This window comes from Poecilia reticulata, chromosome 6, assembly GCF_904066995.2.
Source record: "Poecilia reticulata chromosome 6, P_reticulata-male-v2, whole genome shotgun sequence".
NCBI classification, from domain to species: domain Eukaryota; kingdom Metazoa; phylum Chordata; class Actinopteri; order Cyprinodontiformes; family Poeciliidae; genus Poecilia; species Poecilia reticulata.
The window spans coordinates 15,964,297-15,990,496 of record NC_088835.1 but is presented as its reverse complement, the minus strand read 5'-3'; the positions used below and the strand labels follow the sequence as shown (position 1 = coordinate 15,990,496).

The following is a 26,200-nucleotide window of genomic DNA, read 5'->3' as shown; positions in this document are numbered from 1 at the left end:
ACACACCCTTAATTGTAGTAGTTGGTTCAGCCGTCGTGGTGGAACGTTCAGCTGTCATTTTTGTAGAGATATCAGTTAATGTGGTTGTAGGGGCAGCGGCTGAAGTTGTTGGTGCAGCGGTTGAAGTTGCTAGTGAAGCTGTTGAAGTTGCTAGTGAAGCGGTTGAAGTTGCTAGTGAAGCGGTTGAAGTTGCTAGTGAAGCGGTTGAAGTTGCTGGTGAAGCGGTTGAAGTTGCTAGTGAAGCGGCTGAAGTTGCTAGTGAAGCGGTTGAAGTTGCTGGTGAAGCGGTTGAAGTTGTTGGTGCAGTGGTTGAAGTTGTTGGTGCAGCGGTTGAAGTTGCCAGTGAAGCGGTTGAAGTTGCTAGTGAAGCGGTTGAAGTTGCTAGTGAAGCGGTTGAAGTTGCTAGTGAAGCGGTTGAAGTTGCTGGTGAAGCGGTTGAAGTTGCTGGTGAAGCGGTTGAAGTTGTTGGTGCAGTGGTTAAAGTTACTAGTGCAGCGGTTAAAGTTGCTGGTGCAGTGGTTGAAGTTGCTGGTGCAGTGGTTGAAGTTGCTGGTGCAGTGGTTGAAGTTGCTGGTGAAGCGGTTGAAGTTGTTGGTGCAGTGGTTGAAGTTGCTGGTGCAGTGGTTGAAGTTGCTGGTTCAGCGGTTGAAGTTGTTGGTGCAGTGGTTGAAGTTGCAGGTGCAGCGGTTGAAGTTGTTGGTGCAGTAGTTAAAGTTGCTAGTGCAGCGGTTGAAGTTGCAGGTGCAGCGGTTGAAGTTGTTGGTGCAGTGGTTAAAGTTGTTAGTGCAGCTGTTGCTGTGCTAACATATGCACCAACAACTGTTGCGATTGTAGGAGCAAGTGTTGCTGTGGTAGTAGCTGCAGATGTAGCTGCGGAAGCTGTGGTGGTTGCAGCTAGAGTTGTTACTGTGGTTTCTATTATAGCTGTTGTAGATATATTTTTCCAATTGATAAAGCAAAAAAGAGGAGCACAAGAAGAAAAGCAACAGTAAATAAAAGCACAACTGAAGCAGTGAAAAGAGCATTTTAAGAATTTGGGTGTTAACTGGTGTGACATGATTAATAAAGATAGCAGATTACACCCCAATAATGTGCTACAAGTGAAATTTTGTGACAATAAATAGGAAGAAAAAAAGCAAGCAGTTGATGCCAAAACATGAGAAAAAGTTGTGCTTACCTGTCTGACCCTGAATGTTCTGCAATAAAAGACAGGAGAAAAAAACACAGTGAGGCAACTTTTACCACGAGAGGGCAGTATTTTGTTAAAAAAGAGACCATCAACTTTAAATCAAACCACTTGTTCAATACAGTGAGATGAATAACTTTACAACTGCTGCACCAAAGCACAACAAATCCTAAATTATACTGAATTACATATATTTCATCAGTTTCCTCTAGATTATATGTTTGTAACTGTAGATCTTCCACTTTTATATGAGCACAGCATTTTTTATCATGTTGACCAAATGCAGAACAAAAAAATCCTCGGCAATGTAACCTCCCTTAATTATCTATATTGTTTTATAAGTAGGTACTGGCACCTAGCCAGTCCTCCCCGCATATTTCTGGTATATGCCATAATTTGATTCTTTTAATCAAGAGGAAACTATGTGAAGCCGGCTGGCTTCACATAGCTTGCCAGCCTGCTTCTTAAGTTTTGATCTGCAAAACAGTTACCTATTCTACTATCAAACATGACCAAGTCTGTAATAGAAAGAAATATCATTAACACAGAGGCAATACTTTAGACATTTTGAAATTTAGCCAATTATATTCTTAAACATTTGTTTTAAAATGGCCAGAATCGAGAAGAACAGTACATTATCAGCATATAGGCTAATTTGTAGAGTAAAATAGTCTATTTTAATTAAATTTATATCATCTTGTCAAACAATTGAGAGGGCTTCAGTAAGGGCAACAAAAATTGATGAGAGGAAAAAAACTTTAAAATCATCTCTGTCAATCATGTTAACTTTCCATCTATTATGTATGTAGTGTACATAACTATATTTGATCTTTTTGCATATTTTTGGTGAATAATTTGATTAATAAAAATAATGGGAAAAGTAATATACCATGCTGATAATCAGTTACATATTAAATAATCAAACATTAGCTAGACTGAACGAGAAGATTTTTTTTTATTTGAATGTTTGACATAAAAGTAATAATTAGCCTCACATAGCTTGCCAGTTTTATGTTTAAAAATTGTTGCCAGATAAATTGATTTTAATTAATCACCAAAATTTATTGAACAATACTTTTAATTTTTGATAATCCCCCCCTCCCCCCCAAAAAAAAAACAATAAAGGAGACATGTTAAAAGTTTAATAGAAATACTAAAGACATACATCAAGCTTAAAAAAAATAAATCTTTTGCTTGGTAGAAGAAACCCCAAGCCCTATAGCTGAGGAGAAAGTACCATTGCAAGAAAACAAAAATCTGTGTTTGTGAGTGGACTAACTAAAAAATTAACAGACCATCAAAATTATTATTTGGAAAATTGAAGCTAAAAATTAGGATTCTTGTATGTGTATCCTGCACATACAAGAAGCCTTGTATGTGCAAGGATTAGGTACAAGGATTGTACATCTTGGCTATCTTATGCAACAACTTCAGAACTGCAACTTCACATGCTTCTGTGTCCACCTCACCTTCAGATTTGCTCTGGTATTGGGGAACAGCACATGGTGCTGATTACATATTAATTATTAGCTAAAATTCAAACAAGCCTTCCAGACTGTTTGCTTCGCAGCTGAACATTAAACACATGGCATCACCACTAAAACCTGCGTCATTCTCCCCCAAACAAAGAAAAGCAAAGGAGGGAGAATTGTTAGCCTGCAGCGGTAATACGTTACTGTGAGTGTTTTATATTTTATGATAACAGTAAACCAATTGTAATTTCAAATAAACAATTAAATAGTTTATCCTATTTTAGTGGGATACAATGATTTGACAAAAATTTTGTGCAGACCAGAATCTCAAGCACATTCAAGACCAGTGAATCCCATATCAGAAGTTTACATTTTGCATTAAATGTCGCCTAATCAGTCAAGGTTTGAAGGCAGGTAGTGGCTGGCCTTAAACCTTCTCCTCACTGGGAAATGATTCCACTGTCTGAAAAACTACATTTTCACACTGTTGTGGTTCAGGAGTTTATTTGTTTGGCCAACTGTGAAACTAAATTCTTCTGACAACTCATCCCAACTTTGTACTTTGGGACGAGGGCCAGCTTATATGAGAAGAGGTGTGGGACTGTAACTTTGTTGTTTGTGTGACATCAACTGGAAAAATTTGAGATTTTCTTTATACACACACATATATATATATATATATATATATATATATATATATATATATATATATATATATATATATATATATAACTTTCAGCTGTGTCTTTTTCCTTAATGCTGCCATATAGGAAACTATTGTTGAATTACTTTGCAGTAGTGTCCTTCCTTTTCTTTCCTTTAGAAAGTACCTGGTTCTTCATTATTTTTCCTGGACTACTTCCTATCCGTCAGCCTCCAACCAGTCACAACAGATGGGCACAAAATCATACTGAGCCTGGCTCCCTTGGAAGTTTCCTCTCGCTAAAAAGGGAATTATTATCTTCTATTAAACTATTATGTTTTGGCTAAGAGATTGCTGAAAACTCAATAGTTCCTGAGTCGCACAAATGAGGTAGTCAGGGTCCCACATCAGCTGAAATGTGTAGGACCAAATCCGGTTTAGAAGCTGAAGTACTGATGACGTGATTTGCAATCACAGAATCTAAAGCAGTAAAACAAGACTCAGAACATATGCATGACAATAGTAAGAGGGTAAGATTTATAAAACTGCAGGTTATCACCATTTCACCTCGTGGTGTGAAATGGTGATAAGAGGTATACTCGTCATTGTCGGTTAATGTGGTAAATGTTTTGTAAAACCAGCTAACGGTAACTTTTTCCAATTAGCATTTTATAAATTATTGAATTTGGCTTTATTGCAACATTTTCTAGACAAAACTGAACTATCTGGAATTATTTGGGAGAGAGAACATACACCACATTTTGTCCAATGACCACTGGAGATAGGTCTCAGCCTCCCCCTAAAGTCTGCAAGGATAAGCGGGGGGCTTTTTCCCTCTCACAAGTTAAGTACTAGCCACAACTAAACCTTTTAAACTCAGATTATACTTTTTTAAGAAATCATAGATTAAAAAAGCTAAACATCTGTTTTTCAAAAATGTTTAGGATAAAGTGATTGGACGAACAAATTCCAGGATAAAACTCTGCGTTGGACATACAAAAGATCACATGCCAACATCTAACAATAAAGTCTCAGTGCCATACTTTAATCATTCTCATATTTTCATACCAACAGTAAAATGAACTCTTTGGATGCAAACGCACTTTAAGCTACAACTCCCAAAGTTTTATTTTTTCTGGCCCTTTTCCTTGGAGTCACTTATTTTCCGCTGGCTAAATAAACAAAACAACATCTAAAACCATTGTGCTTTGGCGCTGTATCAGACACTAAGAATAATACAAAATTACAGTCACTTCTGGAAATTATGGCATACAAATATTAGTTTAAATAAGTTTAAATAAACAGCTTTTTATCTGTCTGCTCTTTCCTGTCAAGTTTTGCAAAATACTCTTGATCCTTTATGGTCTTTCTATATTCAAGCTTTTTTTATGAAAACAAGGTAAATGCTCTGTTTGTCTCAGCTTCTTCTACCATTGATATGTGTGTGCTCGTCTTAGAACTCTTAGACTTTAGCATTAGCAAAATTAGCTGGGAAATTTGTTGGAAAAACATGCAGCACTGGGACTCAGCCAATGCCCCCGTTGATCTGTACGGTATCGATGCCCTTTGACTGTGCCTGTCTGCGGGAGAGGGAGGAGGAGGAGAAGGAAATGGCTCTACTGACCACTATGTAAACATTACATCATTCTAAAAGGCCGCCTGCTTTTCTGTGATTCCCTCAGATGCCTAAGCCAGCCTCTCGATAACACCCAGGTTCCTTCCTGAATAATAGTCGAAAACTCACCTTTAAGACTGTTTGTTCTGGGTTCAACCCTTAAACACAGACTTGATGTGATAATGTCGAACAAAAGAAAAATCTACAAACTTGAGGGGTACATTCTGCATTAGCCATGTTTCCGTCTTAACTAAGTGTGGGTAACTTTGGACAGGTGTTCCTTACAAAGACAGCAAAGAAGAAGAAAAGCTGAAAAAACGCTTTAAAAATGGTACGAGGTAAACGTTGGGAAAAAAAACTGGATTGAAGTTTTCAAGATCATTTAAAAATGTTAATAGAAATCAAAAGAATCATCAGACGTGCATCAAGACAGGAAATTTGCAAGGACGTCAACCATGGGTATTTTTATTATGTTTCAACTCTAGTGGCTAGGACGAGACTTGGGGTGTATTCAGACCAACCCAGGATTAGAGTCCTGAATCAGACTCTAATCTGTCTGTCAAGAAAGTCAGAGTTTTTGGGGAGGTCCGAATGCAAATTTGAATTCCAAAACGGACTTAAAAACCGAACTCTGATCTGTATAAAAAACTAGGTCTCGGTCCGGTTGAAGTGGACTCTAAAATGGTAGAAAACCTTTCTTATTGCAACCTGACTATAGACCGTTCCAAAAGCAGGAAGTCAGTTACAGTGCAGGGCATTCTGGTCAATATATTACTCTCTGCTCTGCAGGTTAACGAAGATGTTGTGTTGGTTGTCATATCAACGGGTCTGCATGCTGACACTAAGCAAGGAAAAGCAGAATATAAATGGTTTGAAGTTGCTTTACAACTCTTTATCAGCTTATTGTCACATTGCTGTGGCGCTCTGCAGCTGCTGTAATTTTTAAACCTTTAATAAATGACAAAAACTGAACTAATTGCCTCATGTGTTTGAACATAATCATCAAATAGGATAGAGGAATTTGCTTATAGTCCTCTCTTGCAGGGGCGGATCTACTGGGGTGGCATGGGATGGCAGTTGCCACCCCAAACGAGAGCCTTGCCACCCCTGTTGCCATCCCAGCTAGCGACAATGAATTCAAAAAATAATTATGGCAAATCGGACATTTAGCGCATGAAACTCTTTTTTCCGACAACATTGAATGCAACACAATGTAACCTTACACCCACTGCTAAGTAGCGGGAAGTACGAGAGAAGGACAGAGCGCCAGCAGCATTGATGGATATATATATTACTGGACTGTACAGTGGAGCAGTTGGTAGAGCTGTTTCCCTGGAGCAAGAAGGTTCTGGGTTCGATTACCAGCCCCGGTCTTTCTGCATGGAGTTTGCATGTTCTCCCTGTGCATGCGTGGGTTCTCTCCGGGTACTCCGGTTTCCTCCCACAGTCCAAAAACATGACTGTCAGGTTAATTGGCCTCTCCAAATTGTCCCTAGGTGTGAGTGTGTGTGTGCATGGTTGTGTGTCCTGTGTGTCTCTGTGTTGCCCTGCGACAGACTGGCGACCTGGCACCAGCAACCCTCCCGACCCCACTAAGGGAAAAGGGTGTAAAGAAAATGGATGGATGGACTGGACATTACGTGATTTATCATAAGTCACATGCGCCATTGCTGTCCATTGAGTCAGGAATATCAGTGGACAGGAAACTACTACAATCACGCAAAGAATCAGAACAACAGACGCAATGTCTAGCAGTTAATTCAACCATAGATAATGGTAATAAAGGCTTCAGATTTCACAGGTGAGGAAAAAGTTTTCATTTAAAGAAAAGATTGAACATGTGAGCAGTGGGTCAGTTATATTAGCCTAACTGTTAGCCTGCTATTGACTTTGATAACCTTAGCACGTGCTGCGCAGTTCAGTGTGTTTTGGTTCCGTTAGCACTAAACAACCCGCCCACCAAGTCATCAGTAGAGCAGCTGTTTAAATAACTAACCGCGGTAGTCAGGCGAAAACTTATTAATAATGACAATATAGACATGAAGCCTGACAACATAATGTAACAGACTGGATGTTCTGTTTTAGTGTTTTTGCTACTTTGTTTGTTTTTTGATGTTGATTCCCCTGATCGGTAATCTCTGCTCTCTCTGCTCGTTGAGGTGTTGTTTGTCGGTCAACAGGTCGTGTGTAATGCCGACATACAGAGCGAGAAAAGGAATAGAAGATGTTTTAGCTATTTTTTCTTTATTTCTTTATCCATTTGAATTGTGTTACTTTATTCTTACATTTCTATTTTTTGTATTATTTACAGAGTTTATTTGTAGGTTGATAATTGTTGATTTTATTTATTTTTTGTTTTATTATTTTTCTTATTTATTTTCTAAATTTAGACAGGAAGTAATGTGGGTCAGTCCACTTTCTATAAGTGCAGGGGCCTGGAGAAGGACCAGCAGGCATTTGGGTTTTGGGCCGATGGTTTTTACCAGAACAAGAGTGGTAGAATGAGAACAAATGAAAGTTTGATCTCTGTAATTGTTTGGTGAAAGAGGAAAATAAATCACCAAGACCAATCAATAAGTTTGGACATTGAACCTTGTTTTGCCTGTGTCAAGAAACTTGACCCCAGTGCCTTAGTAGTGCCTTGGTGGAACTTTTATTGGATGTTTGGCTTGGCAAACAATCAGAAGTGGTTCTGTCTAGTTTGGTTCTTCACCTGTTTATCAGCTTTATTGTACTTTTATTGTGGCACAAAGCAGCCACTGCAATTCCTAAAAACAAGTGACAAAAACTGAGCTAATCCCGTGTTCGCAAAACGGGGTGATATTTATAACAGCCGTCAAACTACGGCTCCTACAGCATATTTAAAATAAAACGATTGACCAATATAAGTAGATATTCACCCCTTCTTGCATCTTGACAAAACTAACAGAAACTAAACTGTTTATAGATTTGTATCATGGAGAATTTATCAAACATCAGTTTTCTAATCTTTATTTTAAGTCGTATTTAATAGATATATCGAATAACAAATGATGGCGCTACTAATATTTTCGTGACAGATTTCTCCTTGTCCAGTATTGGGATAATGCAAGTTAAAAACAATATTTCGTATAAAAAAAAAAAATATATATATATATATATATATATATATATATAGCTATATTACATAGCTCACCCTGGAGTTCAGTGAGGAACGTACAGTAGATGCAAATTGAAGAGTTTTCTATGAATCCCTATGCAGAAAATCTATATGTTTGAAAGGTGGAAAGCTGTTGATCATGATGATGGATCTGCTTTGCACTAGAATCATCAACAAAACTGGCTCTGATAGTGAGAAAAACATCAAGGGATGAAAAGTTATGCTGAGATGTTTCACAGACACACACACACATACACAAATATTTTTCTAGATCTGTCCCTGCATCTTGATAGAAACCAAACTGTTCATAGATTTATATCAAGGGAGAATACTTACAAACATCAGCAATTTTCTCAGTTTTAATTTAAGCCACGTTTATAGAAATCGGGTAAGAAATAAAGAAATATCTGGCTAAACTTTAGCTTAGCCAGAGATTTCTTAGGATATTTCCAAACAGCTAAGTTCTTCTTCTTTGTAAGTAGGGGAAATTAACAACAGACCTTTCCAATTTAGTAGCAGAAATTTTTATTTTTATTTTTTGCTTGATATGGTTAGAGGTATACTAAATTTAAAACACTTGAAATCCACTGTCTCTAACTATTGGAAGATTTTAAAATACTAGCAAATTTTATACAAGACCATCCAAGTGCATGCTATGCTAATGTATGAGTGAAAGCACCAGCTATGGGAAACATAAAAAGATATAGTTTCTTAGTAAAATAGTTTAAAACAGGTGAGGAAATATAAAGTTTTTCTTTAGTGCAGGTGGAAAGCATTTACCTCACTCTTTAGCAAATCCCTGAGGTTTAAATGGAACATTGCTAACGTTTGTTTCTATCGACACACTTTTTAACTTCCTTCGACTGAATTATGCTTCATGTGGCATGCATTTGAAACAAAAAAATATTGTTTTGACTAAAGGAGAACTAAAAAAAATGATTACGTAAAATAAGTTTCACGCTTTGCTACTCTTAGAGAATAGGAACCAAAAACTTAAAATCTTCAAAAGTGCGCCCTGATGGTATTCTAATGCAGCAGCCTGTGGCTTGAAGTATTTTTTCTCTAATTTCTGCTGAAAGTAATCAAAGCAAAACCATCTATCCCTGGACCAGCTGAGGTTGATGGGATGTCCTGTCTTTTTTGGACTAGATGTGTTTGGGAGTTGATGATGAAGTTTGACTTTCAGTGCAGCCAGATGGTTGTTGTAAGCCTACTAGAAAACAGATGCAGTTATTTTAATTGATAAAATAAAGTTTACTTTCACATGCATCTTTTAAGACTTAAACAGAGGCAGGTGACTCAGACAGACCAATAACATTTAGGGATTATGCATCTTCATTCAAATTATTACAACAGAAAAACCATATACCTTTTGATACATGCAGATTCAGTTTCTTGTTCTTTACCACCTAACATGTTACGCTGCTATACAAAACATGCAAATATTTTTCAGTAAAGTACAGTAATTTCTGCATTCAGCGAGGCAGACAGATTGTTTGGGTGTGACTTTCCGTGTATGCATGTTGAGTGAAGATTAACAGCTACATCCTCTCCGCTGACTTTCCTTTTTAAAATGAGGAAGCCAGTCTTCTAGTTAAATTTCAAAACGTTGCAGCACCAAAGATGCCATTCTCCTCCCTGCTTCTCTTTTCCAACACAGTGGCAGGTTTGTTCTCCATCTAAAAGTTCATTTCCCACAGCACTGGTACCTACTTATTGTGTTTTGTTGTAAGAAAACTTCCTGTACTTCCTGTGCCCACCCAGAGACCTTTGACAACGCACCGAGACAGCTTCAAGGATGTTTAAGTTAAGCAATGTGTCATGCTTCAGACCTCTGCCTAACTAAGGTCAAACAGCGGAAGATGAGAACCACACGACAACACCTCAAAATGCAGCTCAAGCTTCACTTTCACAGATCATGAGCTGTTTATTGTGGACAGGAAAGCTTGGCCAACTGCAACACACCTTCTGTTTGTTGTGTTATTAAGCTTTTTTTTTCTATTGATGAGAGACATAGATTTTACTTTTGCTAAAGCTACATTATACATCAGCTTGAATCAGTCAGTTTAATGCAACAACCTGCATTAAACCTGCAAGGCCTAAAATATTAAAGCAATAGTTTTTGTAAGTGGGGTTATTTGGTGTTCATATTAGCAGTCAGTATCTTACAATTAGTAGACAGCAGAACTGCTCTAAATCATCTCAGTTTTGAGCATAAAAAGTCGAATCATTGGCAGATCAACCTGCAGCGTATTCTAGAGCGGATCCTATAACAACTTCAACATGATGTTTACACCATCATCATTTCACATTACACACTTCATTAAATCAATGTCTATGGTTATTTTCACTGAGGACATGTGTTGAAGAACAATGATCCATTACGTACAAAGTGTTGTAACACAAAGCACTTTGCATGACGTGACACAATACAGCTGATGCCTTGTAAAATTCAATAATACACAATATTTTCATTGCATTTTTTCTTCTTAACAGCCCCTTGTCAAGCTGCACCTCTGTGTTCTCCCAGCAGTTGCTGCAAATGTAATATTTTTACATACACAAAATAGTTGTAAATAGCTCTAAACCTCAATGTAAATAACAGCTTCCAGGTCAGAATCGTAGTTATTTTTAAGCTGAGGGAACTCGGGGTACTAAATATACAGCACTGACCGCTGATGACAACTCCCCAGAAGTACTTTGAAAACAAATCTAAATGATCCCTTTAATAATGTTGCTGGTTATTTAAAATGTGGAGTTCTGGCTTCAGTACTTCATCTACAAAAGATGGAGCTTTTTGTCAACTTAGTTTGGAGGAACAATTAGAAATTCAGCTCACACACTTAGGTTAGCAACTAGCCAGAGGGCTAAAAATTTGATAAAAACAACCATTACAATAAAAAAAGGTATGTCAACACATGTTTGATTATCTGTAAATAATCACATACTTCTTTGTGAATAAACCGCTAATAGTCAAAACTGACCTTACTCAACCCTCAGGTCAAAACTGTTTTTCTAAACTGAAGTTATTTCAACTGCTGTTTGCACTGAAGTAAGATACTGACTGCTGATAACTCCACAGAAGCATACTCTGTAAGATCTTTATCTTTTACAGGTGAAGTTCAAGGAGCTATAATTGGCAGATTGTATCATGCTCAGGGGCGGATGGAGGAGTACCCAGAAATATACTCATGAGTACAAAATAACCATCTCAGAAATTACGCAAGAGTGAAAAATGTATTTTGGTAAAAGCTTACTCAAGCTTTTACCGTTCCGATGAAGCCTGTTGGCTTCATCGGAACGTGATCTGCAGCTCTCACTGGAGCGGTTCGCAGCCGAGTGTGAAGCGGCCGGGATGAGGCTCAGTGCCTCCAAATCCGAGGCCATGGTCTGGAGCCGGAAAAGGGTAGAGTGCCTTCTCCGGGTCAGGGGGGTCGTCCTGCCTCAAGTGGAGGAGTTTAAGTATCTGGGGATCTTGTTCACGAATGAGGGAAGAAGGGAACGGGAGATCGACAGGCGGATTGGGGCAGCGTCTACTGTGAGGTGGGCGCTGTACCGGTCCGTCGTGGTGAAGAGAGAGCTGAGCCAAAAAGCGAAGCTCTCGATTTACCGGTCGATCTACGTTCCCACCCTCATCTATGGTCATGAGCTTTGGGTCATGACCGAAAGAACGAGATCACGGGTACAAGCGGCCGAAATGGGTTTCCTCCGCAGGGTGGCTGGCTCTCCCTTAGAGATAGGGTGAGAAGCTCGGTCATCCGGGAGGGACTCAGAGTAGAGCCGCTGCTCCTCCACGTCGAGAGGAGCCAGTTGAGGTGGCTCGGGCATCTGGTAAGGATGCCTCCTGGACGCCTCCCTGGTGAGGTGTTCCGGGCACGTCCCACCGGGAGGAGGCCTCGGGGAAGACCCAGGACACGCTGGAGGGATTACGTCTCTCGGCTGGCCTGGGAACGCCTTGGGATTCCCCCGGAGGAGCTGGAAGAAGTGGCTGGGGAGAGGGAAGTCTGGGCCTCCCTTCTGAAGCTGCTGCCCCCGCGACCCGACCCCGGATAAGCGGAAGAAAATGGATGGATGGATGGATGGCTTACTCAAGTGTTGAGAAACTGATCATAGCATCTTTATTAGTTTTAAACTTGACAGACATAATTACATGTTAGCATCAGTCATTATTAATAGGTTAACATAAAATTGGGGCTCCTAATTTATCCATGATTTAGGTTTTTTGGCAAATTTTCACCTTCATGGAATAATTTACAAATTAGTTTTAACTATGATCAAATAAAAAGCTCAAATTATCATCATATCCTCAATGATTGCAAAAATCTTTTAGCTTTAATGTCATTCTACTTTTTCTTACCGTATGGAATATTAGTACAATATAGGTAAATATATTATGTAAATATTTTTTAAAAAGTATGTTTCATTAGTTTTAACTTTTACAGCACAAAGTGTCCTGCTGGTTCCATCTTTTAATCGCTTACAACTGAAGAACTGTGTGTGTTCACACCTTTGCACTCCTTGTTTGGCATTAAAACACACATCTTTTTTGATCTGCCAGTAAAACTGGCAGATCAAAATTAGACAGAAGCCAAACATATACAGATACATGATTTATGAAAACGAGCCTGGGTCTAAAAATATCTTGACTGCCTGCAACAAAAAAAACCAAAAACAGTCCTGAGGAAGATAGCTTCAGCTATGAGTGCGTTTGTCTCCAGGTATCAGCCTCCCACACCGCCGTCCTGCCGCTGCTATCGCACGCCACATCAGTCTATGAAAATGAGTGACGTGGTATTTGCTGACCGACTCTCACTGCGCTGCAGAGCCGCACAGCTGCTGGCAGCAGATACCCATCGCTGCACTCCGTGCCCTGCCATCAGAGCTTCCTCATGATGCTGGTGGAAATTGCGGTTGAAGGCGCGCGCACCCACCCCCATGGGCTACAGCCACTGTAGCGGACACGCTGAAGCGTGATCAGGGTGAGCGGTGTGAAAGCGAAAAGAGGAGTATAAATGTGTGACTTGAGAGAAAAACCACAATGAAGAATTTGTGCTATGACCGACTAGCTTCTTTCTGCTTTTCTCACCATGTAATTACAGGCTTAATATGATAAGAAGGAAGTTTGATGTTCAGTGCAAGTATTAAGAAACTATTTCTCAGTTTAAAATTAGACTTTAGGCCCAAACTGGATCTTATCTGCTTCACCTTCTTCACATGTTTTCTTGTCTATTTAAAACAGGGACTCTAATTCTGTTCTTATAGAAGGTTTTGACCGATTTAATTTCAGCAGCTACTGTAAATGTTAGATCTTTCCAGTCAAAACTGAAGCTTTGGTGCAGAGCATGTTCTAAAAAGGTCAGCTGCTCAGACATTTCCTGATGCAGCCAAGATACAAAATCTTAGAAAAGAGGTTGCAACATGGTGCAAAGGCACAGTTCAGTGATTGTAAAAAACAAAACAAAAAAAATACAGCGGATAAAAAAATCTGGTTAACTTGTTTCCTTAGTCCCTGACTGTGTCTGTCTTAAGATGTACACTAATCAGGCACAACCTTATTACCAACAATAGGTGATGTGAATAACACTCATGCTACTTATTGAAATGACTTGGATGTAAAGCTGCATCTCAATAAATAAATAAAAAAGTTCACTTTATTTCTATTTGTTTAAAAAAAGGTAACATAATTTGTGTTTGGTATATTATTTCTGTGTTGTAACAATGCTTCTTAACAGTAAGTCATAGAGCGCTGGCAAGAAGCATCAATATGTTCTGTTTCTAAAGTCGGCAATCATTTTATTTGATAAACAATGGCAAACAAATCAATAATAGAATAAACTTTTTGGCATTGGCAGGGCATCTGACAGCTTTTCATAGCTGCGACCTGAAAGTTTTACTCTGTTGCACTACTCACAAATGAATTTTCTTTAAGTGTCGTCACTTAAAAGATTATTTACAATTTTGACTTTGTCTGCTTTATAAGATTTGTTGCCAAAAAGCCTCGTTTCTCACAAGAAAAAAAAATCCACCAAACACAAATTTCTTTACTTTTTATGCTGAATTTATCATTATTAAACATCTGGCATATTTCAAGCAATTATTTCTTGTAATCCAGTTGACGGCTTGTAGCTAATGAAAGCCTGAAATTTAGTTTCTCTGTAAAATTTGAATAAGACCTAAACAATAGGGATTTTAACGTGTACATGTGACATTATGGCTTACAGCAGTGAGTTTCAGGGTCCCTTTCTTTATGTTTTTGATGCATCACATGCTCAGATGCGAAGCTGATTGTCAAAAATAAATAGCAGGTATAACTGTGTTATGGCATAAGGATTGATAAACAAACCTGCTTATTATTTTTGGTGATTCCCAGAAAAAATGGATGTTTGTATTTGAGTAACCTTAGACTTCACAAGACTTGCGAGTAGTTCAACTTTGGGAATGAAATTACAATTATTTTAAAGGAACCTTATGTACTGAACAAACAACATGTAAGAAGGTACTGTATGGACGTCTAGTGATGTACACTATAAAAAAGAAAACGGAAAATTTTATTTACCCCCCTTTATATGCTGCATTTCCATATGGGTCGTTTTAATTTCAAAGCATTTAAAGCAGTTAATCTGGTGTGAAAGTATAAACAGATTATGGTAAATCATCCAAAATGAGAGAAAAATAATTTCTCATATTACCCTTACAGCATTTTCTCATTAACTTATTCAGAGGCCACTGATAAAATGATAACCATCTCCTGGACAATGAAGTCTTTCAGGCTGCCAGAAAAGCCTGTGTCTCATTTACATGAATGGGGAACTGTGACTCTTTGTAATTCATTTTGCACTGAACATGTACGGCTTCCAGTTACATTCCTGGTCAAAAAGCAGCATCTTTTACGGATGGTAATCTGAAACTGAGCCGCCCTGAAGGAGACGAGAGAGCAGCCGAGAGTGAGTGGGACGTCCCACAAAGGAGGGCTTGATTTTTGACTCATCCACTTGAACACAGCAATGCGAGGCCAGCAGACGTGTGCCTTGCAATTTAAATAATAGTAATACAAGTGCACTGAGAAAGAGAAGTGGGTCCGATGTCGCGGAGTAAAATGTGCGTCATTTCACATCATTCCTGTTTTAAACAACTGCGCAAAATTAATTTGGTTGCATTAAATGTGTTCCCCACACAGCAACAATTCTTTTAGTAGTGGAAAAATCTCACATTCCTTTGGTCCAAGACGCTTACAGAAATGTCACTACTCTCTCATTTCTACAAGCTGCGATGGAATGAGAGAGAAAGCAATAGAATTAGTCGGAACAGGGAAAAAGCTCCATGGCATGATAAACTTATGCAAAGTGTTGTACTTTTCCTGCTCATTAATAGGTTGGGGTTTAAGCTATGATAATGTGTGCACAGTGATGGAAATATATTAAAAACCCAAGCAAAGTATCAGCACATCCACCAATATTGACCGCAAATACAAAACATCTGAGTTTTGGAGTGGCCTAGTTAAAGCCTAGATTTGGATCAAATGAAAATGCCAGACAGTTCAGGCTTGAAACGCTCCAAGGTGTCTGAATTAAAACAATTATGTTGAATTTTCTGAGTGTTAATTACTTATTTACAAAACGGTACAGATTGTATTGGATAGCTTTCTTCCCTTAATAAATGCAGTTATCAAGTAAAAATTGCTGTTTGCATTTACTTATTTAATCTTTAGTTGATATTGAAATTTGTCTGATGATCTTTAACATGTAAGTATGACAAACAAGTAAAACCATAAGAAATATGTAAAGAGGTCATTCAACTTGAAGAAAATAAATAAAAACACTAGATTATACCTCCAGATTTCATGCAATGTTTTAATAACAAAGACAAAATGTACTTAGATTATTTTGATTCAGGTTCAGGTCGATTTTCTTCTTGGTCAATTTTTACTCACAGTTACCAACAAACTACTATTTTATCCAGACCTCAGAATTTAAACTACCGTATTTTCCGCACTATAAGGCGCACTGGATTATAAGGCGCACCTTCAATGAATGGCCTATTTTAAAACTCTTTTCTTATATAAGGCCCACTGCATTATAAGGCGCATAGAATAGACGCTACAGTAGAGGCTGAAGTTACGTTATGCATCCACTAGATGGAGCTGCACTAAATGGAATGTCAACAAAACAGTCCGACTCCGGTCGGTGAGGAGAGCCTTCCGCAACTGGGCCGGGGCGTGGCCGGTTGATGGTCACCCTTCTCCGTTCGAGCACAGCAAGTTCGTGGAGAACATGGTGCTAAATGACCTGCAGACGACCTGATTATCAGGTCGGTAGGTAGATAGGTCAGTCAAACTTTAATAGATTACAAACCAGCGTTCTGACAACTATCCCAGCATGCACCGCGCGCTTCTTCTACGGGCAAAAATTAAGTCGGCGGCTGCTTACCGTAGTTGCTAGACCTGTTGTTGCTCAATAATGGTTCATATATAAGGCACACCGGATTATAAGGCGCACTGTCGGTTTTTGAGGAAATTTAAGGTTTTTAGGTGCGCCTTATAGTGCGTAATCGATTTTGGGGCATGCATCCTGTTATTTTCTTTTTATTTGAGCCAGTTTGCACTTATATCAGCAATTATGACCAAGGATCATAACTAACTAAAACTACCTAAAAGTGGTCTCTAGCTGGCAGAAAAAAAAAGAAGCCCTTTATTGTCGCTGAACCCTTGTACAATGAGATGATATGTTTTGTAGTCACATCATCATGTTTTCATACTAAGTAAGTTATAAAAAGTACAAAAGTAGGTAAAAACTGAAATAAATCCGGATTGGCAAAATGTTGACTTAATCTGTATTAATTGAACAGACTGAAGTAAACACCACTGCAAAGTTACATGGTTGAAAAATGGCAAGTAGTCATTTCATAGACAAGATTTTTGTTTGTTGGAACATGCGGACATTTCTTGTTTTCTGAAAGTGGAAAATGCTAGAACCGTCTGTATGGAAAATGTCAGTACATAAAACTAATTCCAAAGAAGGAAGCTACATATTTCCCCTTTTCTAGTTCTAGTGCTTTGAGTTTTTGCATCCAAATTAGCATCTTACGCAACATACAACTAAATTCAATTTCTGACTCTCAAATCTGCAAACGATAGTCGCTGCTGTATTTTGAATGAATTTCATCTAATTCAGCATTTTTTTCCCCCACAGTTGTTAAAATATATGCTCATTCTGTCGTCATCATGTGTTCCTGTAATCTGAAATGAGAGCAGTGAGGATCGGAGTTACAAACATACAGCACCCTGAGCAAAGTTGTTCTAAAAAAAAGAAATAGAATTAGAATTAGGAAAATGCTGCCAACTGTTTTAAAAGTAAGAGTTGTGAAGATGTCAAATGATGTCTAAGTGTGATCAAAAGGCTGGCAGAGTTCATAAAATGAATTTATGGATCTCCATTTTGGAGGATAAACTTTAAGAGACAGAGATTCTATGTGACTAAACACAATAAGGTGAACTGAAATGTAAAAAAGAATAGAGAGAGATCTATTTGTCTTGATATTTTTCCTAAAAAAAAATAAGAAAAAAAAGACTGGCGTGACCACAAAAAGCAAGAAGCATGACCTTCTTGCCTTTACTCCTTATAAAGAAGACACTTCATGAGCTGATGTCGACGGTCCAAACATTAAAAATCTTACCTCTGATTTTATCAGAGGAACAGAGACATTTAAACCTTTCAGCGCTTTTTTAAACACGTAAATCCTGATCCCTGCATCTCGCTCAACCAATAAAACCCGATCCACAGTCGTGCAAGAACGACTGAAGTGAACAGTTTTGCTGAACATCAAAGTACACCGTTAGGCAAGTCTGAAAGTCTGTTCATCTCTTAACAGCACTGAAATCCAGCTGTGTTGCTGTCAGAGTCACATTTGCATGTGTGAGCCTATCGTCTTTGCCCTGAGTGTTTGGTCTTCATAGAAGCTAATTTAATAAATGGCACAATGAACTTTCACTTCCCCTTCAAAAATAAAACAGGTATTGTATCGTGTGATCAGATTTTTGCATGTCACAGTGAGAGAAATAGTCAGTGTTCCCACAAAAGGGGGGGGGGGGGGGAAGCTACTGTGAGCTACTGTGAGTTGGACATTGTCATAATCTAAACCTGCGATCCAGAGAGGTCAAAAGGTGCATGCTCCAGGAAGGTCCTTCATCCAATAAATTCTGGATTGGTTGGGGAATTTTAAGAGATGGGAAGACATGGAAAGCTGGCCATTTAGACAAACAAACCACTTGTTTCTGTGCACATTAATGATTTCCAGAATTTACCAGGAAACAATGAGTAACTAGCTTGGAACCTGCACTACACAGGGACTTTAATTATAACGTGGGCAAACCTAATCTGACTCTGGTATGAGATAAACATCATGCTTTTTATGTCAACCCCCTCAAAAAAACCCTCGAAAAAGCAGGTGTGTTGCGAAACTGTACCACCATCTCTCCCTTGAAGCTTGCATGAATTGAACACAGAAGTCAAGTTTTACAGTTAACTATTAATGGTGAGTTTCCATTTATTTCAGACATTCCACCTAGATCTTATAACATTATGTATCTGGTGGCTCGTGACTAAAACACAGCCTTTGTTAATAAAAATGTTTGTTCCGTTTATTCGTTTCTGGCTAGCCGTGTTTGAGACGAGTCAGTTCCACATTCGTTCACGTTACCTATGCTGACATTATGAGATGTTCCATGTGGCTGAACAAATAGGTGTTCAATGATGCGGTGGGGGAAAAAAAAAGAGAACAGAGAGTCTTTACAGAGTCATGTCACTGTGAATTGGTCCGTTTGTGCAGAACTAAAAATATACATTTCCACAGGGAACCAAAGTTTTTGTTACTGCAAATCTTGCATAACATGTGAGTTCTCTTTGAGATTTTTACAACATGATAACCTTGAGAAAAAAAAACACTAGTTCCCAGTTCCTAATTAGTTCCCAATTCTAACTGATTTTATTCAAACCAGAAAAGAAAATATTATCCCCGCCACTGTTACATTTTTATTGTAATTTAGATTTTTGATCAACAGCTCATTAGAAATATTAGCTGGTTTAGGAAGTTATGTTCTAAGCTTCTACAACGTAACTGTTTGTGTTTTTGAGCTCAGAAATGTTTCCAAAAGCATAATAGGTTGTTTTTTTTTTGCAAGCAATAACCAAAGCAGTTTAGCAGTAATTTTTTCATTCAGCTAAACTGCAGCGCACTGCAACAGGTAGGGGACGGGCAGCACTGAGGAACTATGTTCTAAACTTATCTGTCAACTCATTGAACTTTACTTGACTTTGAAGAGACTTGATGAAGTCAAAAAAATTCAAAAAACCCTCCCCAGCTTTCACATTTAGTATTGCTGAAGTTCTGCTTCTAGATGCTCTTTCTCTGATTGCACAAACTAAACTAGACCAGCACAACCTAAACTGGAGGAGCACATCCTCCAGTAAAAACAAATTCCCAAGTAATTCTTTAGGCAAAAACTGAAAGCACTGGTTTGACCATTCTACTGGCTCTGGACCAGACTTGGCTGAAAAGGGCGTCTGAGCGGGACCTCATTCCATTCCCGACCCCTTTGTGTTGGCCACACGTCTCCTCACATGCCATTCTCAACCTCTGTCACCCCTCCATCCATCCCTCACCAGACAGACCAGTGGGACGAGGACAGGTGGATCTCAGGGAGGCTGCTTGGATGCCACTGACTCTTTGTTATGATAGTTCCCTGCCTGGGAGAACAGCATTTTTAAAATTATTTCACCCTAGAAACTTCTAAAAAAAAAAAGAAAAACTTGTCTCATTTGTCTACGTTTTGTGCTTAGAGGGAAGTTAAAAAAAAAAAATCGGATGAGTCTTTTTGACTGTAAACTAATAAATCAGTACAGTTTTTGAATTTTCCACCTGCATCAAGTTGAGTCCAAAAAAAAAAAAAAATCAAGTTAATTATCTTATCTTCATGGGTAACAAAAATAAAAATGAAAATGTACTCAACTGCAGAGTATGCTTGCATCTATGTGCATTTAAAAGCAGCTCAATGTGACATATTTTTCTTAATCAATTATCATTAATGTTAACTCCAGACACCTCCTGCTAAAATAGGTTATATAACTCAAAAACATCCACTTAAAACTATCTGTATATGCTGACATCTTACAGCCTGCTCTCAGGGTGAACTTGCTGGACAGCCGGTTCTGGTTATGTTGCGGATTTTACTTTCAATTGTTTCTCCATTTTCAAATTATCTTTCACAAAGTGAAATAGTTTACTTTAAGTTATTTCCAGACCTCTTTAAACCCCTTGCCAAACTAGTGTCTTGTTTCTGGAGGAATCAGACAGATCATTGATCTCACCATGGCGTTCACACTAACTTCAACATTTAGAAACACGTCGAATCAAATGACAAACATGACAAACCCAACTTAAAACTGCAAAGTAATGATGTCGGTATTAAATTATTTTTAAAAAGATATTCACGCAAGTTGCCGTAAGTTCTCCTCCCTTCTTCCACGTATTAGTATATTTTCTGTTTGAGTCTTAATAAGTTTATCACAGTTAAATCTTTCCATCTTAATCAGCTAAAACTTTACATCTCTTCATCTCACCACAGATATATTTTTTACACTTTTTGTACATATTCTACACAGTAAACATGTCAAACCGGATCTAACTAGTATTTTAGTTACATGCATCGATCTGAGTCCAGCTGTAAAGTTACCCGCTTCAGTCTTTTACAGTCTATAATAATCTTTTCAAGTTCATGTAGATATATCAATACATGTTCAACTAATGTACATTCTTCATAGCAATTAAATAAATAGTTGATTATAATAAGATCATTGAGTTCAAACAGATTTTTGGTTCAGGCAAAACTCCACCACTAGTTGTTATGACTCGAAGAACATTTTTAAACTGAAAACACGTCAAATCACAATAGATGAGTATTTTCTCTGACTTCTGGCAAATAGTTCAACATGGTTAACTCCAGTTTTATATGCTGCCTTGATTTGTTTGATGCCAGTTCATATCCTTATAATATTTTGACAACACAAACATTTTTGACACTTCTCAGCATATTTGGGACTAAAATGTAAGAAACAATAATGCCACAGTTAATTTCCCTTGTCAGCACCCATGAACAGCTTACCGACATCAATTTTCTCCAAATTTATTAATTATTTCCATTTACCCAAAAGTAGCAAGAGCTCCACAGTTATACCTACTTTAAGCTATTGTGAGCTAAGCAAAACTTTCTTCATCAATATTTGTGCATTTCTGTACCTGTAAGTCTGTTAAATTATGAAAAAAACACCACATTTTCTCCATAATTTAAAATTAGAAATCTAGTGTCCTGAATTTGTTTTGTTCTATAATTACAATTTATGTAACTTAGCTACTTTCTTACCTACGACTGTGAAGGAAACATTTTTTTTTAAATCTATGTAGCTATAAATATGCTAACCCATATACGTTTCCTTTATTAAATACAATCCTGTTTCTCATGACTTCAAATATATATTCCGCTGCTGATTAAACATTTCTAATCCAAGCACGCTTTATTAGTGACCTACAAGTAATCTCTCCTATTGTTCACACCCTTTGGAACAAAGCAATATTTGTCTTGATGTAAATGTTTATAACCCTAATTGAGTATATTTTCTTTCTCAGATATCTAACCCATAACTTTTGTTTTTTCTGTTTGTCTGTTTTGTTTGTTTCCTTTTGAAATGGATGTAAAGCTTGTGGCTGTAAATATGTGGTTACTATTCCTGTCCAATAAATAGTCCTTTATTTTGTATTTTCTCCTATTCAACACGTCCCTGATAAAACTAACCAACATAGGAACAAATTTAAGCTCATATTTGTTCTCACATTATCTTCAGTTGAATGAAGCCATTTCCTAAATAAAGCTCCTAGTTTTACTGTCTGTGTGGGAGCTGCGCAACAGGTGCAGTCACACCTGTCAGATTAAACCTGACATAACCCTTAAAAAAAAAAAAAAAAGAAAGAAAAAAGAACACACCCCAATCTGTTACCTCTACATTTTTTGGTGGAGGGATTTCACAAAAGCTTACCATCTTGTTCAAGTTTGAGTAAAATGCTGAAATAAAAGAAGTTTTCCTACCGGGAGGTGAGCGCTGAATACCAGAAGAGTCCACAGAGTGAAGCTGAAGCGCCGGAGCGACTTCATGATGCCGAACTCTTGATGGACTCAAAAATAACAACAACAACAACAACAAAAAAGATTCTTGGTGTCTTTGCTTTCTTCCTACTCGCTGAAGGTCTTCATGTTCAAACTTCCTGGCTTGAAAACGCTAGCCCCCCCTGGTCCCTACTCTTCTCTTTCGGACGGACGCCAGCGACATCAGTAAAGTTAAAAGTGAGAGGAGACAAAGTTTTTCCTCCTCGCTGGTTCAGCGGAGGGGCGGAGCGTCGTGACTGCGCCACTCCTCTCATCAGCAGCAGCGGGTTTTTTTTATCAGCGTTATCCAGGCGTCTTGAGAGGAAATGCTCTGTTCTGTAAGCCTTCGAGGAAAGGCCCCTTCGTGTACCCGCATTTTATCCGAGAAAGCACAACGAGTCACCCCCGCATGCTCGCTATGACCTCCAAGTGAAGGAATGCGGCCTGGAGACCTTTCGGCCGGCAGAGCGGATGAATTCAGGCTGTTTCTGCTGCAGGCGGCTCGGCTCCTGACAGGTGATGCTGCCGCTACTTTGGGTTCGCACGAGCACACGACCACGAGTGCGTGGAAAGAATCGGTGGGTTTTTCAGACTTGAGTCAGTGCGGGACCTATGCGTGTCATGGGGCTCGTCATGTGATTCCCAGTGAGGCGTCGATCTTAGTCAAGAAAAAAACAAAACATTTCTTTTGAGTTGAGGATGCATTTGCTTGTAATTCAGTGTCTGAAAAACGGCCATTTACATTTTGCGTTTTCTTGACTAATTAATTTATGGAGACACTACCACAAAACTGCAACACAGTTTACAGACTTTTACGCAACTCCTTGTATTTGCAAACACATCCATCCCTCTTTAACAGGCTTTAGTGTGTTTTATGTGATGGTTCCTCACTTTTTTTCATATAGATCTGAGAAGTCTATCAGTTCTAAACATAAAGAAGGCATGAATATATTTTTTGGTCCAATACCGCACAAACTCAATAAAGCTCAGTCATTGTGATTGTGACAAAAGTGTGTAAAAGTTTAAGGCGTATAAATACGCCAAATAGAGCAATCCTTCTTGCCTTTAAAAAAAAGGGGATTTTTTTTTCTGAATATCTTTACAAACTCGGATCTTCAAAACCAATTTAAAGTATGAATTCAGAAGAGGACAAACAACTCGCAGAGCCGTCTGAGAGCACCTGAGTTCAACAGGAACATCTTTGAAAGGAAACCGAAATATTTTGAGGTTTTGAACCATAATGTTAGTGATAAACTGGCCACAGATTGCATGCCATCACCAGCTTTAGATAATGACGGCATGCAAATTGTGAGGAAGAGACGAGAAAACCAGGAAGAGCAACAACTTCTCTTTTTTGGCAGCAGGTGAGGACTAACTGTCCCATTGCACCAGGAAACGCAAATCCAGAGAGACGGAGAATGTATGGATTGTTGAACATTAATTGAGCTGCTTCTTACTTCCTTTCTTCAAGATTTTAAACAGTAGCTTGTGAAAGTCGTCATTATTCTGGAACATTCTATTCATGAAGAACGTGGAGGTTCACTCTGCATTTTAATTAGTCACATTTGTCCAACTTGTTGATTTATTGAGTGATTGCCAGGCAATTTTTGTATCCTATGAGTAAAGATAGAGATGATCACAACAAATCTACAGATCACAGGGGATAAATCATAACATTTTATGGTACTTGTCTCGGGACGGTGAACATAGGGCAACACAGAGACACTCGGGACAGAAAACCGTGGACACACACACACTTAAGGGGAATTTAGAGCAACCAGTTAATCTAATGTTCTTCAACTGTGGAAGAAAGCCAGAGTACCCGGTGTGAACTCACACTTATACTGGGAGAACATGCAAAGTCCAGAAGGGAGGAGAAGGCCGACAGGTCCTGAGAAATTAAGATGAGCATCAGAAGGAACATTTACCAAAGCAACTATGGTTGTCCTTAGTGTTTCCTCATATTGTATTTGTAGCACAGTGTTAAAAAGTCAACCAGTAATTGTTAATTACTGCCTGTATAAGTGACCAAATTTGTCACATTATGGCAAAAGTAAGGAAAGGTAAGTAAGGCACATCGGTTTGCCTTCTGGTGTCAGAAACAGATTTACAACAAAGAAAAAAACATCAAGTTGACTTTAATAACTTAACATCACAGCAGGCCTTATTGGTCTTAGACAATGGAGGACTATCAACTAAGGAAACGTTTATAAGGTTCTGAATTTTAAAGAAGTAAAAGTGGATTTCTAAAAAAAAAAAAAGTTTATTTATTTGAACATTTAACAAATAGAAATATTTATTTACACACATCTTGTCAAAATGTATAATTTATGGCCATGCATACACACAGAATGTGAATATTTTTCAGTAGAGTCGCTCAGAGCAGACGATGTGAGGCAGAAATGGACGGAGCAGAGCTGCATGTAGGGTAAGGGAGCTGCTAACGCTCTCCAACTTTAACATATTCCAATAGCTGCATGCATCATCTGACCCGATTTTCCATCGGGTCTAAATCCGTGATGAGAAACTGTTGTGAGGCCAAGAATTTAAATCTTCATTTCTAAATAAAGCATTTATTTTCTTTGACTACGCCAAACCTTGCATTTAAATATTCAATATTAGAAGATATGGAACCAGCCGGTCCATTTTTTGTCAAACTTGTTGTGACGATGATTAAAGCTGCTCCTCATACCCAAAACGCTGCAGCTCCCTTTGGCTGGCCTCTCCCTCCACATTGCATCAGCTCTTCTGAAATTTGAATAAAAATAATGTGAATACAACTAAATGCAACGTTACATTGAAACACAGAGTGCAGAACAAACCACAGCTGTTTTTACACATTTTTTCAGGAAATTACAAGCTATAAAACACTTCATTTTTTTAAAATACCAACAGTCTCTTTGTGATGTTTTAAACGGCTGAGCGCTGCATGCTGCAAACCGAATCTCAAAAAGTGGAATGTGATCAGTTATTTAAATCTTTCATGGAGTCTGTATTTTTTTGCTTTGAAATCATTTTCAGTTTCACTTTGTGGGCATAAAAGGGGAGAAAAAAACCCAAAGCAAGAATGAATGGATGGATCTTGCTGCAGAACAAGCTTTCCTCTTACGCAACACTGCAAAAACTATTTAGAGTGCCGGCTTTATTACATGCAACACTTAGATACTAACAGGGAGGTTTTGGAAGGAAATATCCGGAGGTTCAAAAATGACTTAGCAGTTCGCAGCACTTGAAAATAGCAAGGGTGCTTTTCTGGCTGTGAATCTTTCTAATGTTCCTTTTGCAAAATTAACACTTCTTAATTCTTGTGCTGCTAAAGATGTGTGGTGTTGAGTGGGTGATTTGCCGACCTTTAAATAGTTCGCTGGATGCCGGAGCTGCCACTGCTTTGTGACAGATAGTTTCATAATGGCCGTTAAAGGAGGCCTGCCTATGGTATCTAATGGAGACCGAGATGAGACGAACTGGTCGCTGTGACCGCCATTCCCAAGGAAATGTTATATAACCCTCCTGGGATTGTTGCAACTCACAATTCTTTTTTTTTCTTTCCTTCTTCTTCTCTGTAAGTTTCTCTTTCCTTTGGCACATTTGTTGGAAGCTTCTGTTTTTAGGCATGTGTTTTTAAATGTTTTCCCTACGTGTGCTCTGTCACGTGATCAGCAGTGGAGTATTTTCATGTGAGAGATGATGCTCAGGGACAGAAGGAATGCGATGCTATCTGGACGGATTTGTAAACATGTGCACAGTCATTAAATTCGTGGTGTAAACATCACAGTCTGATTAAACTGCTTGGAGGTCGTACCTGGAAAAATGTAATGCTCAGCTTTTCGTGTTCCACAGCTGCTTCTTATTTAATCTTAAGAAGTGATTTCATCACATTTATCATCACATAGTTTGAACAATGTCCTAAAATTAGTTTAAGATACTGTTCAAGAAGTGTTGGTTTAGTTTTTT

At 38.3% G+C, this 26,200-nt stretch overlaps 1 protein-coding gene across 1 annotated transcript in view; it reads right to left on the bottom strand.

Moving 5' to 3' along the window:
• The window catches only part of ptprjb.2 (protein tyrosine phosphatase receptor type Jb, tandem duplicate 2), a 50,671-nt gene extending 27,904 nt beyond the window's left edge, over window positions 1–22,767 (bottom strand). The window contains exons 1-3 of the mRNA XM_081608047.1: window positions 22,190–22,767; window positions 1,178–1,196; window positions 7–924 (exon numbers count right to left, since the gene is read on the bottom strand). Coding sequence (XP_081464173.1) covers window positions 7–924; window positions 1,178–1,196; window positions 22,190–22,255 — 1,003 coding nt within the window. The 5' untranslated portion in view covers window positions 22,256–22,767. The remainder of the gene's footprint in view (window positions 1–6; window positions 925–1,177; window positions 1,197–22,189) is intronic.
• Window positions 22,768–26,200: the final 3,433 nt, after the last annotated feature.